A 13,831-nucleotide genomic window follows, 5' to 3' on the forward strand; every position below is an offset into this window, starting at 1 on the left:
AAACATCACTATACCGCCTCATGTTGACAGGCGTTCCTTTTCAAACGCATGGCTTGCTATTCAAATGCAAATGTATGGGTTTGAAAGGCAAACGCAGCGTTCGACAAGACAAGGGCGAGTTTGACCGGCCTTGCCTGCAGCTCAGATGCACCTCAGTAGGACATTCTGCGTTCAAAGTAATGCAAAGCAGGTCAAACGCAGTCTCTGAATTGGCGAAAGTCAATGGGCTCTTGCTGACTTCCACTTGATGTGCGTTCCAAATGCACATCAAAAGCAGGAAAACAACACTCATCAAGTTAGCCCTTAACATGGTTGTAAACCTCTGAAATGGAAAAATGAACAAAGCACATCCTTTTATAGTGTGTACTTGTCTCTAACCTCTTAGTGTGATTTCTGTCTGCTCTGTCTTTCCTCTGCTATGAGTCACTTCTGACAGTCTACGCCAGGGGGAAGGGGCGGACTGACCATCTGGAAACTTGGGCAGTGCCCGAGGGCCCGGGGTCATTAGGGGGCCCCATGAGTTCTCAGTCCTCCCCTGAAGGTAGCCCCATCACTCCTTCCAGCAAACAGCAGGTAATTGACAGCCTCAGCTTTGCATCACAACGAGACTCCACTTAGGTCTCAGATTACACTAAGCTCTCTTTTCTGAACTGTGCAATGTGTGACATCAGGTTCCTGCCCCCTATCTTACGAAACTCAGAAATGCTGTGTAAATTCCAGACTTTGAACAGACATAGCGGAGATGCAGAGGGCTGCAACCCCAGGTCATTAACTATCACCTCTCTGCTTTTTAAAAGCTGCTTCTTTTCCACTTCAATTTCCACCATCCATGAGCAGCTTGCTGGTAAAAACTCCATGGTAGCTGAACCCAAGACAGGCCAGAGGTTAGAAATGTGCCAATAGAGGGCGATCTGGATTGTTTAAACTGCAGGCATGTGAAGAGCGCTTGTTCTCCCTCTAGCTGCTGTGGCTGAGCTCAGCATTATTGCGCTCAGTTCCCAGGTCTGCACACCTGCTGTGCCCATTATGAGGGGTTCCCACCATCCCTGTGCTCAGTTCCCAGGTCTGCACACCCGCTGTGCTCATTATGAGGGGTTCCCACTATCCCTGTTGGATGTTTTTTTTAAAAAAAATTCTAGGTATGGATATTTTATACATACAGTAGTGACATTGATCCAGCTTCGACCAATGTAACTATGTACATACCATTCCTGGCTGATGCCCCTTTAGGCTGGAAGTCACTGTAGTAGACACCCCCACTCCAGTGATGTGCACTTGCTTCCAGGTCCCATATAAGTGGCTGCTCCGCCGCATTCTGATCAGAGGAGGTTGGTGGCTTGGCATGAACGCCATACAGAGAATACTTTACATTTTCTCAATGAATGCAAAGTGTTCTCTGATTGGACGAAGTGGAAATTATGATGTCACCACCCTCCTCTCATATTGAGAGACCTCCTGTGTTCAGATTGCAGCTGGCGACCAGAAACTGGTGGAGATCACTGGAGCAATGGTGACTTCTGCAATGTTTTCTAGCTTCTAGAGGGGTCCCACAGATCTGGTATATGCATAGCTAGCAGGGGCGGACTGACCATTTGGAAACTTGGGCACTACCCGAGGGCCCAGGGTCAGTAGGGGGCCCCATGAGATGCCCCTGGTACCTTTTTCATAGGATTTTTTGAGTTTGGGCAAGAACACAGGGGCACCATGATCCCCTATTGCCTAGGGGCCCCATGAGTTGTCAGTCCCTCCCCGATAGCTACACTGGTTCAATGTAGATAGGCACGAAATATCCATACCTGAATTCTTCAATTTTATATTAAGGAGAAACCAAAACCCAATACTCCTAGGCAGGGGCGGACTGACAAGTCATGAGGACCCCGGACAATAGGGGATCATGGGGCCCCTGTGTCCTTGCCCAAACTCAAAAAAGCCTATGAAAAAGGTACCAGGGGCATCTCATGGGGCCCCCTACTGACCCTGGGCAGTGCCCGAGCTTCCAAATGGTCAGTCCACCCCTACTCCCAGGCGGACAGGAAGAGAGCCAGGAATTACGACAGAAGGACCTTCACGTTGGATTGTCTTAAACACATAACTCAGGGCATTGCAACACAGCAGCCGGTGTGCATCGTGGTCTATCCAGACCAGCGCAGCGTGCATGTGCCGCTACCAGCGCAGCGTGCATGTGCCGATACCAGCGCAGCGTGCATGTGCCGATACCAGCGCAGCGTGCATGTGCCGATACCAGCGCAGCGTGCATGTGCCGATACCAGCGCAGCGTTCATGTACCGATACCAGCACAGCGTGCATGTGCCGATACCAGCGCAGCGTGCATGTGCCGATACCAGCGCAGCGTTCATGTACCGATACCAGCGCAGCGTGCATATGCCGATACCAGCGCAGCGTGCATGTGCCGATACCAGCGCAGCGTTCATGTGCCGATACCAGCGCAGCGTGCATGTGCCGATACCAGCGCAGCGTGCATGTGCCGATACCAGCGCAGCGTTCATGTGCCGATACCAGCGCAGCGTTCATGTGCCGATACCAGTGCAGCGTTCATATGCCGATACCAGCTCATTGCACTATTCACTCTTTTTAAAAAAACAAAATGTAGTAAAATGTCAGAGAGTGAAATTTCATATATTTCTAGCAGCTGGCTCGTGGTGACCTGCGCTACACCAGAAAAAGGTATTGCATGCAGTCCTTTTTTCAGCGCACACAATGCAGCGCACACCACTTGTCTGTGGTGGGGGTGCGTGGGAATAGCCACCCAACGCAGTCCCACCACACCTGGTGTGAATGGACCATCAGACTGCTTTGGAATCAGGGGGAGCATTTTCTTCCTGTTCTCCACAATGAAAGGAAATCAGATCAGAGACTTGAAGTATCAACTCATTCAGAAAAAACCCATGTGCCATAAATCCTGATTTTGGAGCACCGCACTCTAATTATCCATTTCTTAATTGCATGTTCTATTTCAGGTGATCTCATAAGGTGGTGATAGTAATCCTTTGTGTAGTAAACATAATCCCGGGTGCTCATGCAGTGCACTCGCAGCTCGCTATGCCGGTATTTGGCTTGTTGAGATTTTCTCATTGTGAATACGCTCAGCAGGCAGCGAGACGCGAAGAACTCCGAGGTGGTTCAATGGGTGACGCCTTTCCCCGCTCTCAGCTGTGCTGAAGAGACAGATCTTCTCCAGCACAACATTGTTCAAATATGTGCTGTATATATTACAGAGAGTTCAATACTCTGCTTTATACTACTATTGTTCATTGTGAAAATTCTTGCGGAATACACATTGCTATGAATGGGAGCTTCTGATAATAGGTTTTATAGAGTTCTATCATTTCTGATGATACAGCTATGGAAGCTTTTCATTCGTTTTGAATCACCCAGTCTAATGTACTGTATGTACTAGATAGATAGATAGATAGATAGATAGATAGATAGAGAGAGAGATAGATAGCAGCTAAGTAGTTAGCACTTCTGCTTAGCAGCACTAGGGTTGCGGGTTTGAATCTCAACCACAGTACCACCTGCCTAGAGTTTGCATGTTCTCCCTGTGCCTGCGTGGGTTTCCTCCGGGTACTCCGGTTTCCTCCCACCCTCCAAAGACATGCTGGGAGGTTAATTGGCTCCTGTCTAAATTGTCCCTACTATGTGTATGTATGAATGTGAGTTAGGGACCTTAGATTGTACGCTCCTTGAGGGTTAGGGACTGATGTGAATGTACAACATATATGTGTAAAGTGCTGCCTATATTGACAGCGCTATATAAATACCTGTAATAAATAAATAAAACAGAATGAAAATGCTAAAGGAAGAAATAGATATTGAAACCTAGAGACAGGGAGACAGAAACAGAGATAATTATATAAAGCTAGATGTAGAAAGAGGAAACTGGATTAAAAAAATGATAAATTAGATAGATAGATAGATAGATAGATAGATAGATAGATAGATAGATAGATAGATAGATAGAGCTAAAGATAGAAATATATATATAAAGCTAAAAATAGATAGGTGGAGAGATAGAGAGGGAGAGAGAGAAAAGCTAGAGATGGAAAGATTTAGATAGAGAAATAAATGATAGAGGGATTTATTGATACAAAAAAGATAGACAGATAGATACAGCAGTCTAGAATAGGTAGAAAGACAGAGAGAGAGAAAAGCTAGAGATAAATAGATATAAAACCATACGATAAATAAATGAAAGGGAGAGGGATAGACTGATATAGAAAGCTAGAGATAGGGAGATAGAAACAGAGATAGAGAGAATTATATAAAACTAGAGGATAGATAGATAGATAGATAGATTGTATATATACGATAGATAGATAGATAGACAGATAGATAGATAGATAGATAGATAGATAGATAGATAGATAGATAGATAGATGCACTCCAAAGACATGCTGGTAGGTGAATTGGCTCCTGTCTAAATTGGCCCTAGTATATGTATGTATGAATGTGAGTTAGGGACCTAAGATTGTACACCCCTTGAGGGTTAGGGACTGATGTGAATGTACAATATATATGTAAAGCACTGCGTAAATTGACGGCGCTATATAAGTACCTGAAATAGATAGATAGATAGATAGATAGATAGATAGATAGTAAGCTCTAACAAGCCGGGCCCTCTGTTTCCTCTTGTACCAAATTGTATTGTAACTGTCATCTCTGCCTTCATTTTGTAAAGCGCTGCGCAAACTGTTGGCAGTATATAAATCGAGTATTATAATAGCAGAAATAAATAGAAAGCTAAAAATAGAGAGGTGGCAAGAGAGAAATAAGTAACGATAGATAGATAGATAGATAGATAGATAGATAGATAGATAAACAGACAGATAATAGATAGATAGACAGACAGACAGACAATCCTAGAGACATAAACAGATATAGAAAGATAGATAGATAGATAGATAGATAGATAGATAGATAGATAGATAAACAGACAGATAATAGATAGATAGACAGACAGACAGACAATCCTAGAGACATAAACAGATGTAGATAGATAGATAGATAGATAGATAGATAGATAGATAGATAGATAGATCGATCTAGTGTTAGCAATAGATAAAGAAAGCTAGATACAGAGAGACAGAAATAGATAAGGGAAAATAGTAAGCCAGAGTTAAAGATATAATAAATAGATGGTACATAACTGATAGATACATTTACATGTTCTGTAAATGTTTACTACATGACAAGGAATTCCCTGAGCACTATCGGTTATTTATAGAGACAGACAGCACAAAATGTTCCCTTTCAGGCATGCTGTCCCTAAATGAAAGTGCATATGGTATGTATTTCTGTGTAAATTTTAGCTTGAGCTATTGAGCTCTGTAAATAACAGGTGATAAGGAGACAATTCACTTTTACAATGGGCAAAGTGAATAACCACCCTACGGAAGGAATTATGAGATGCCCCAATTTTTTTGGCATAGCATATTTGTTCGATATCTGCTTTGCTCTAGTTCTAGGACCTTTGTAGAGGAATACAATATGCCTAATATGTCAGCATCATGTAAATATTGAGAAACAAATAAGCAATTAATGAGCTATAAACATATAGTAATAGGTGGGACGGGTTGCAACAATGTTACATTTTGTCCTTCAAGTATCAGCCATAGCAAAGAACACTTTGACCTTCAGCCTTATGTAATAAGTACAAAGCTGATGTAAATGTGCCATCATCCATAGTGACCAATCAGATTATTAGCTAACTAGAGCTGGTTGCTGATTGGCTGCTCTCAGTTTTTGGCACATCACTGTTGCTCTTTTTCCTGAATAAACCTGCTTTTCCCACTATGCTTGATTCAGCCATGACTTAAATCTCGACAGCGGCATTGTTATTTTCAGCCTCTAATTATCTGCTTCCTGCAAGTCTTATGTTATGCTCCGAAGAGCCCCCATCGCACAGCCCTCTGCCACTGTCAGTCCATTTTAAATCACAAACTGGCTGTATTGAGTATTCTCATTGGGCCAGGCTTCTCCAGACGCCCTCACCGGGGTCGTCAGCTCTTGGCAAGGTGTGGGCGCCCCGTTAACCTTGATGTAAGGTCACAAGATGCCACCAGGGATGAAAGCCGTGGTAGGAACACGTTCTCCATCTACAGGATCTTCCTCGTTGTGCATGCAGCTGCTGTGCCCAACGTTCGCTTATCAACAGCGGTGCTATCAGCGTCGAGCAGGCATCATTGGCTGTGGTCGCCAGCGTCTGGCTCAGGCAGATAATCACACGACAAACATATTGACATTTGTTGATCTTCAGACTCCTCCCAAAACCCATAAAGGAGCTTAGACACCTGTCCATTGTCATCCATCCAGCGAGAAGTCCGTAGGAAACTATTTCCTGAACCTTTTCCTTCTAAAGGCATATTTCATTTTTTCAATTTAATATGAAAGCTTCTTAATTGACATCATTAAATCTGCAATAATTGGTTGATGGTCCACTGAACCTCGCCAACAATATAAATCAGATAATCGGCGCTTATGTCATTTCCAAGATATCGGTATTTGTTACGTGACCGCCTAAACATCTTAATTAGGAAGAGCAGTTGGTCATAAAACGCGGCCAGTTTGTGGTAGAGATAATGAAGCTGATATAAAAAGAAAAGAAAAATACTGTCTCACAGGGGCAGACTGACAACTCATGGGCCCCCCCGGGCAATAGGGGATCATGGGGCCCCTGTGTCCTTGCCCAAACTCAAAAAAGCCTATGAAAAAGGTACCAGGGGCATCTCATGGGGCCCCCTACTGACCCCGGGCCCTTGGGCAGTGCCCGAGTTTCCAAATGGTCAGTCCGCCCCTGGTTATTGCACATCACCACTGCCCTTTGCACTGCTTTAGTAAAGTCATGTCATGATTACAATAAGGCTTGGTTCCAGGGGCGGACTGACCATTTGGAAACTCGGGCACTCCACGAGGGCCCGGGGTCAGTAGGGGCCCCATGAGATGCCCCTGGTACCTTTTTCATAGGCTTTTTTGACTTTGCGCAAGGACACAGGGGCCCCATGATCCCCTATTGCCCGGAGGCCCCGTGAGTTGTCAGTCTGCCCCTGCTTGGTTCACATCTACAGGGGCAACTGATCACGCAAGCGTTTCTGCGCGTTCCTGCGTGTAGGGCAGCCCATTCATTTCAATAGGCTGCCATACATGTAAGAAACAAAGAAAATAAGTCACTGACGCTTTTCCAGAAACGCATCGCACCAAATTGCACGGTGCCGCAGCACCATTCGCTTTAGCGAGAGCAAAAATGTGCAAGTTTGTGGATGGATGGGGGTGCCTTTAACAAGTAATGGCACGCTTGCATGCTTGCTAAAGTGTAGCGCTTTTTTTATGCGCGCCGGGAAAGTGCACGATTTTGCGCACATTCCCGACACGCGTAGATGTGAACCTAGCCTAAGAGTGGCGCAGTAGACAAGAATTGCAAAGGATCAGTCTTAAATTAGAACATTCACCAGGGGAAAAAAAAGCAACATTGTTATAAACTGGAATGCCACGATGAATGCAATCAATAACATTGTGCGTTCGATAAATAACATTAGGCTCGATTCACAAAGCTTTTATAGGAGGATAAGGACCTTTATTTCAGCCATGTGCACTTGGCAAGAGTCAAACTGAAAATAACTGTTACTTAAAAAAAATAAAAATAAAGATCCTTATCTTCATGTAAAAGACCTGTGAATTGAGTCTAATGTTATTTATCGAACACACAATGTTATTGATTGCAGCGGCAGCGTGGCTTTTCACTTTGTAACAATGTTGCTTTTTTTTTCCCGTAGTAAAGCTTCGTGAATTAAGCCTGCTAATAACATCGCGTCTCCATGTATCAATTCATAAAATATGGAAATTATTTATAAAGACTGCTCCAAAAGTTGAACTGTTGTTTATGGTAGCCGCTTCCTAGATTTAATCAAAGGACCCGATTGGTGGGTTAAACCTAATAATATTTTGTCCATATGTATCAATTTATGACATGAAAGTCATATTGCAAAGACAGTAAACTAGTCCAAAAGTCGAACCTTTGTCCTAGACAACCACATTCCTGATTTGATCTAACCATCTGATTGGTGGATACGGATTACAGATTTGCTTTTGCACCAGCCTAATATGTTTCAATTTATAAGACATGGAATTCATATACAAAGAAGACTGGTTCAAAAGTCGACAGTTGTCCATGGCAACCACATCCGCGATTTCTCTGAACACCTGATTGGTGGGTTAAGCCTAATAATAATTTCGTCCATATGTATCAATTTAATAAGATGTGGATTTCATATATGAAGAAGACTAGTCCAAAAGTCGAACTGTTGTCCATGGCAACTGCACTCCTGATTTAATCCAAACACCTGATTGGTGGGTTAAGCCTAAAAATATTTTGTCCATATGTATCAATTTATAGGACATGGAATATTATATGAAAAAGATGGAATACTGGCCCAAAACTCGAACCGTTGTCAATGGCAACCGCATCCCTGATTTAATCCAAGCAACTGATTGGTGGGTTAAGCCTAATAATATTTTTGTCCATATGTATCAACTTATAGGACATGGAATATTATATGGAAAAGATGGAATACTGGTCCAAAACTCAAACCGTTGTCCATGGCAACTGCATCCCTGATTTAATCCAAGCACCTGAGTGGTGGGTTAAGCCCAACAATATTTCATCCATACGTATCAATTTAGAGGACATAGGATATCACATGGAAAAGATGGAATACTGGTCCAAAAGTCGAACCATTGTACAAGGCAACCGCATCCCTGATTTAATCTGTACATCTGATTGGTGGGTTAAGCCTAATAATATTTCATCCATATGTATCAATATCTAAGACATGGAATTCATATATTAAAGATGGAAAACTGGTCCAAAAGTCGAACCGTTGTCCATGGCAACTGCATCCTTTTAATCTGAACACTTGATTGGTGGGTTAAGCCTAGTAACATTTCAGCAATATGTATCAATTTATTAGACATTGAATTCATATATAAAAGGGAATAAAATTGGTCCAAAAGCTGAACTGTTGTCCTTGACAACCGCATCCCTGATTTAATCTGAACACCTGATTGGTGGCCTAATAATATTTGGTTTATGTGTATCGATTTATAGGACACAGAATTTATATATAAAAGACAGAAAACTGGTCCAAAATCGGAGCCGTTGCCTGTGACACCCCCATCCCTGATTTAATCCGGACACCTGATTGGTGGACGGACAACAGCTTTGCGTTTGCACCAGCCTTGCTCTATTCCCACCCCCCCTTTCCCCTTTGACCCCACCGCTTACCATGTATGTGCCACAGTAAAGCGCCGGCGCTGGCGGATGCTCTTGTTGACCAGTAACTTTCGGAAGAAGCAGGGGGAGTTCCTTGGCGAGCTGCGGGGGGAGATTTTGGGCGAGGTGGTGGTCCTCTTCCCAGAATGTCTGGGGAGCTCCAACTCCAGATGCATGTGCTCTTTGAAAGTTCGGATGTAAATGTCGGAATCCGGAGTGGCGAGCTCGTTCGAAGAATCCTTCGATGTCATATCTTAGGGGCTTCTTCACATGCGAGGCATAATAACCGGGTGGGCGGCGGAGGGGATTCGGAAAGGGACTGGCGAGCTTAAAAAAAAGGTAAAGTGACCAGCGGCTCGGCGGACGCAGAAGTATTAATCCGGCGGGAATAGTATCCTAGATTCCCTATGCGATGTCACGTCAGCCGTACGCCTGGCTGAGGTTTTGTTTGCGAACCACTTACTGAGCCTCCGGATGTTCATTCAAGACCAGTTCATGCAGAATTGATAGAAATCCCTCATCCATCCTGAAATACAGATCCCTTTCTCTCTTTTTTTTTTTTTCTTTTTTTTTTCTTTTTTTTTATCCTGCTTTGAATTGCCAACAGAAAGAGCAGCCGCCGCCACCGCCTCCTGCGAGCGAGGGAGAACAACAACAAAAAATGTGAATTGCTTTTAAACGATGCCCTTCAGTCCCATAGGCTCGACTTGCCAGCTTCCCTGGATGAGAAAAAAACCTTCATTCAGAATATCTCGCTGAGCTGCTGAATCCAAACAGCGCTGGCTCCACCTCGAGCGATGCTGATTGGGCGGCCGGGGCTGCTGTCAGCGAAGGTTGCACCAACTGATCTGAAGGGCTCAGCTACACAGCAGATTTTAATCGCTTGCTGGCAAGGAATTTAACCCCTTGTCGGCGGGCACTTCATTTTTGGAAATGCCTGCATTGCAAGGAAGGATGGAAAGGACGGGAAAGTCATTCAAAGCAGGCTTAGCTTAGCTTTACAATGCATTTCTAGTTATGCATTTTCTTGTGTTTTCCCACATGGAAGAGAAATATATTTCCAATATATTTAGAAAAAAAAAAGTATATATTTGACATATATTTACAATAGATTGGCCTACGCTAATATATTTTAACATGTATTCTAAAAAATGTAAATTTAAATATATTTTCTAAAGGCGCATATTTATAAATATATTCTTCAGATTTTTTTTTAACATATAAAAAAGTCATTTTAACATATATGTGTACATTTATTTGTAAATGCATTTCAAAAATGTAGATTAAATTTACTTTCAAAGACATATATTTGAAAATTTATTTTGAAAAATATTTTTCATATATTTTTTAATATATAAAAAATGCATTTCAACATACAGTATATATATATCTATCAGGGGCGGACTGACAACTCCTGGGGCCCCCGGGCAATAGGGGATCATGGGGCCCCTGTGTCCTCACCCATACTCAAACCGCACCGAAAAAAGCCTATGAAAGGTACCAGGGGAATCTCATGGGGCCCCCTACTGACCCCGGGCCCTTGGGCAGTGCCCGAGTGCTTGAATGGTCAGTCCGCCCCTGATATATATATATATCCATCCATTCAGTTGTATCTGACCCTTGGTGATTGCATGGACCGTCACTCATAAGCAGGGGCGGACTGACAACTCATGGGGCCCCCGGGCAATAGGGGATCATGGGGCCCCTGTGTCCTCACCCACACTCAAACCGCACCCAAAAAAGCCTATGAAAAGGTACCAGGGGAATCTCATGGGGCCCCCTACTGACCCCGGGCCCTCGGGCAGTGCCCGAGTGCTTGAATGGTCAGTCTGCCCCTGATATATATATATATATATATCCATCCATTCAGTTGTATCTGACCCTTGGTGATTGCATGGACCGTCACTCATAAGCAGGGGCAGACTGACAACTCCTGGGGCCCCCGGGCAATAGGGGATCATGGGGCCCCTGTGTCCTTGCCCAAACTCAAAAAAGCCTATGAAAAAGGTACCAGGGGCATCTCATGGGGCCCCCTACTGACCCCGGGCCCTCGGGCAGTGCCCAAGTTTCCAAATGGTCAGTCCGCCCCTGCTCATAAGTGACTTTTTCCATGAATTCTCTTAGCAATTATTTTACAGGGTAGGTTGCCAGGTCTTTCCCCAACCCCTACCATGCAGGAGATCCCACATGGCCAGGGGTGAAGCTAGGACAATTTAAACAGGAGCCAATTAACCTACCAGCATGTCTTTGGAGTGTGGGAGGAAACTGGGAGTACCTGGAGGAAACCCACGCGAACACAGGGAGAACATGCAAACTCCATGCAGGAGGTACCATGGTTGAGAATCAAACCCATGATCCAATTACTGCAATGCAGAAGTGCTAACCACTAAGCCACTGTGCTGCCCATATATATAGAATTTATTTTTGAAATATATTTAATACGGCCAAGATTGTAGTATTTCAAATATATGTCAATATATTTGGGAAGAATATTTTTAAAATATGTTTTTCATCCACATGAGTTGTGCTACTTTGTTGGGTTCTGCAGTAACATAAGGCTTTGTGCACAATGTAGGTTTTTTTTTTCCTCTTCCTTTTCTCCAGGGGAGGAAACAGCAGCATTACAAATGCGCCTAAAGCTGCGTTTTGCGAACATGTTTAGGCATGTTTAGCGATTGGGCATTCATTCCATTGGCCAGAATATTAAAGTGATTCTAAAAGGCACATTTTTTTTTTTCTTAAAAAATAAGAAACATGTCTATACTTACCTGCTCTGTGCAATGTTTTTTTACAGAGCAGTCCCTATCCTCTGCTTCTCGGGTCCCCTGACAGCACTCCTGGGTCCTTCCCCCTGCCAAGTGTCTCCATAGCAAGCTACTTGCTATGGGGGCACTTGTGTATGCTCACTCCTGAGCCGGCTCTGTGGGGGTTATTTACTAAAACTGGAGAAAGCAAAATCTAGTGTAACTAGTGTAATTAAAAAACGGAGGAGATTTACTAAAACTGGTGCACACAGAATCTGGTGCAGCTCTGCATAGTAACCAATCAGCTTCCAGGTTTCATTGTCAAAGCTTGATTGAACAAGCTGAAGTTAGCAGCAGATTAGCCACCATGCACAGCTTCATCAGATTCTGAGTGCACCAGTCTTAGTAAATCTACCCCAGTGTGTCCATAAGACACATAGAGAGCGACTCATCCTACTCCCCCCCCCCCCCCACTCGTGCTCAGTCCTCACTGGCTATGATTGACAGCAGTGGGTACCAATGACTCACACTGCTGCCTCTGAGCCAATTAGGAGGGAGAGCACCAAGAGAGCCTCAGTTCGCTGGACTGAGATCAGGCTCAGGTACGTTTTGGGGGGGGGGGGGAGCTGCATGCAGAAGTATATTTAGCCAAATGCATAGAATGCATTAAGGTAAAAAGAAGACCTACATTTAGAACCACTCTATTTTATTCTGGCCATTGAAATGCATAAGCGCTCAACTGTTCCTAGCACCATAGTGCATTTAGATGCATTTACATTCGCTTAGGCACAAACTCTTCCATATACCCAGTGAAGTGACTGGCCTCAGGTAATACATGGAGATGAAACAAATTCTCCTACATAAGTTGTACCTGTTTACCTGTAGCATTCTCTATACAGCCTCCTAATGCGCACATTTTACACAGTTTTCCTTTGCTAGAACACAGGAGGTGGGGATCTGATGTCACACACTGTACAGCATAAAGCAAAGAGCTGAGTATAATCTGAGACTTGAGTGGGGGGTGGATACACCCCCCTTTACACAGTCTCACAGGGAGGCATGCACAGCTGAAGCTGTCAATCACTTTTTGTGTGCTGGAGGAGGGGTAGGCTCAGAGATTCGCCGGTGTTGGCATAACCGTCCGACACAGAAGCAGAGGAATGAGAGAGGAGACAGAAATCACACTAGGTGCTTGGCATTGCAGGAAGTACATGCTATAGAAGGATATGCTTTGTCGATTTTTCATTTCAGACATTTACAACCACTTTAAAGGACTGTCCCTTTTTTTAAATGGAATTAAAAAAATCAAGAATGGCGAATCAAAAACTTTTTGGAATCTAAAAATGCCTCATATTGGGTTTGTTGTATCTTAAAATTGTACTTTTCTAAATCCACTGGTCTCTACTGCAAGAACAGGCTTAATGTAATTCCACCGGATCAGCAGGGCTGCAGAAAGATCCCAACAAATCGACCACGAGATCTACTAATAGTCCCAGCAATACAGTCCGTGGGATGCTGGAACTGCTGATATCAGGCTATTGAGGGGTTACGTTCAGCGTGGGCTCAATGAAAGGAATGTTTCCTGTTTTTCAGGAAAAGGTAGATGTCAAAGAACGGTCTCTGGAAGATTTTTCCAGCATTCTGGGAAGGTTTTGGGAAAACAGCTTTTTGGACTTTTGCTGCATTGCAAGATTAGCTCCAGGGGCGGACTGACAACTCATGGGGCCCTCTGGCAATAGGGGATCATGGGGCCCCTGTGTCCTTGCCCAAACTCAAAAAAGCCTAAGAAAAAGGTACCAGG

The 13,831-nt window shown here is 43.9% G+C and overlaps 1 protein-coding gene across 2 annotated transcripts in view; it reads right to left on the reverse strand.

Annotated features, from left to right (window-relative positions):
- PDE4B (phosphodiesterase 4B) overlaps positions 1-13,831 on the reverse strand; it is a 545,522-nt gene that overhangs the window by 366,712 nt on the left and 164,979 nt on the right. Inside the window, exon 1 of one of the 2 annotated variants that reach the window (XM_089687950.1) lies at positions 9,299-10,289. The exons of the other annotated variant lie outside the window; for it this stretch is intronic. Coding sequence (XP_089544076.1) covers positions 9,299-9,537 — 239 coding nt within the window. The 5' untranslated portion in view covers positions 9,538-10,289. Of the gene's footprint in view, positions 1-9,298; positions 10,290-13,831 lie in introns of those variants that run through there. 2 annotated transcript variants of the gene reach the window in all.

The sequence above is a fragment of the Staurois parvus genome, unplaced genomic scaffold (assembly GCF_062004578.1).
Source record: "Staurois parvus isolate SC_StPar_1 unplaced genomic scaffold, SC_StPar_1.0 ptg000441l, whole genome shotgun sequence".
In the NCBI taxonomy this organism is placed as follows: Eukaryota; Metazoa; Chordata; class Amphibia; order Anura; family Ranidae; genus Staurois; species Staurois parvus.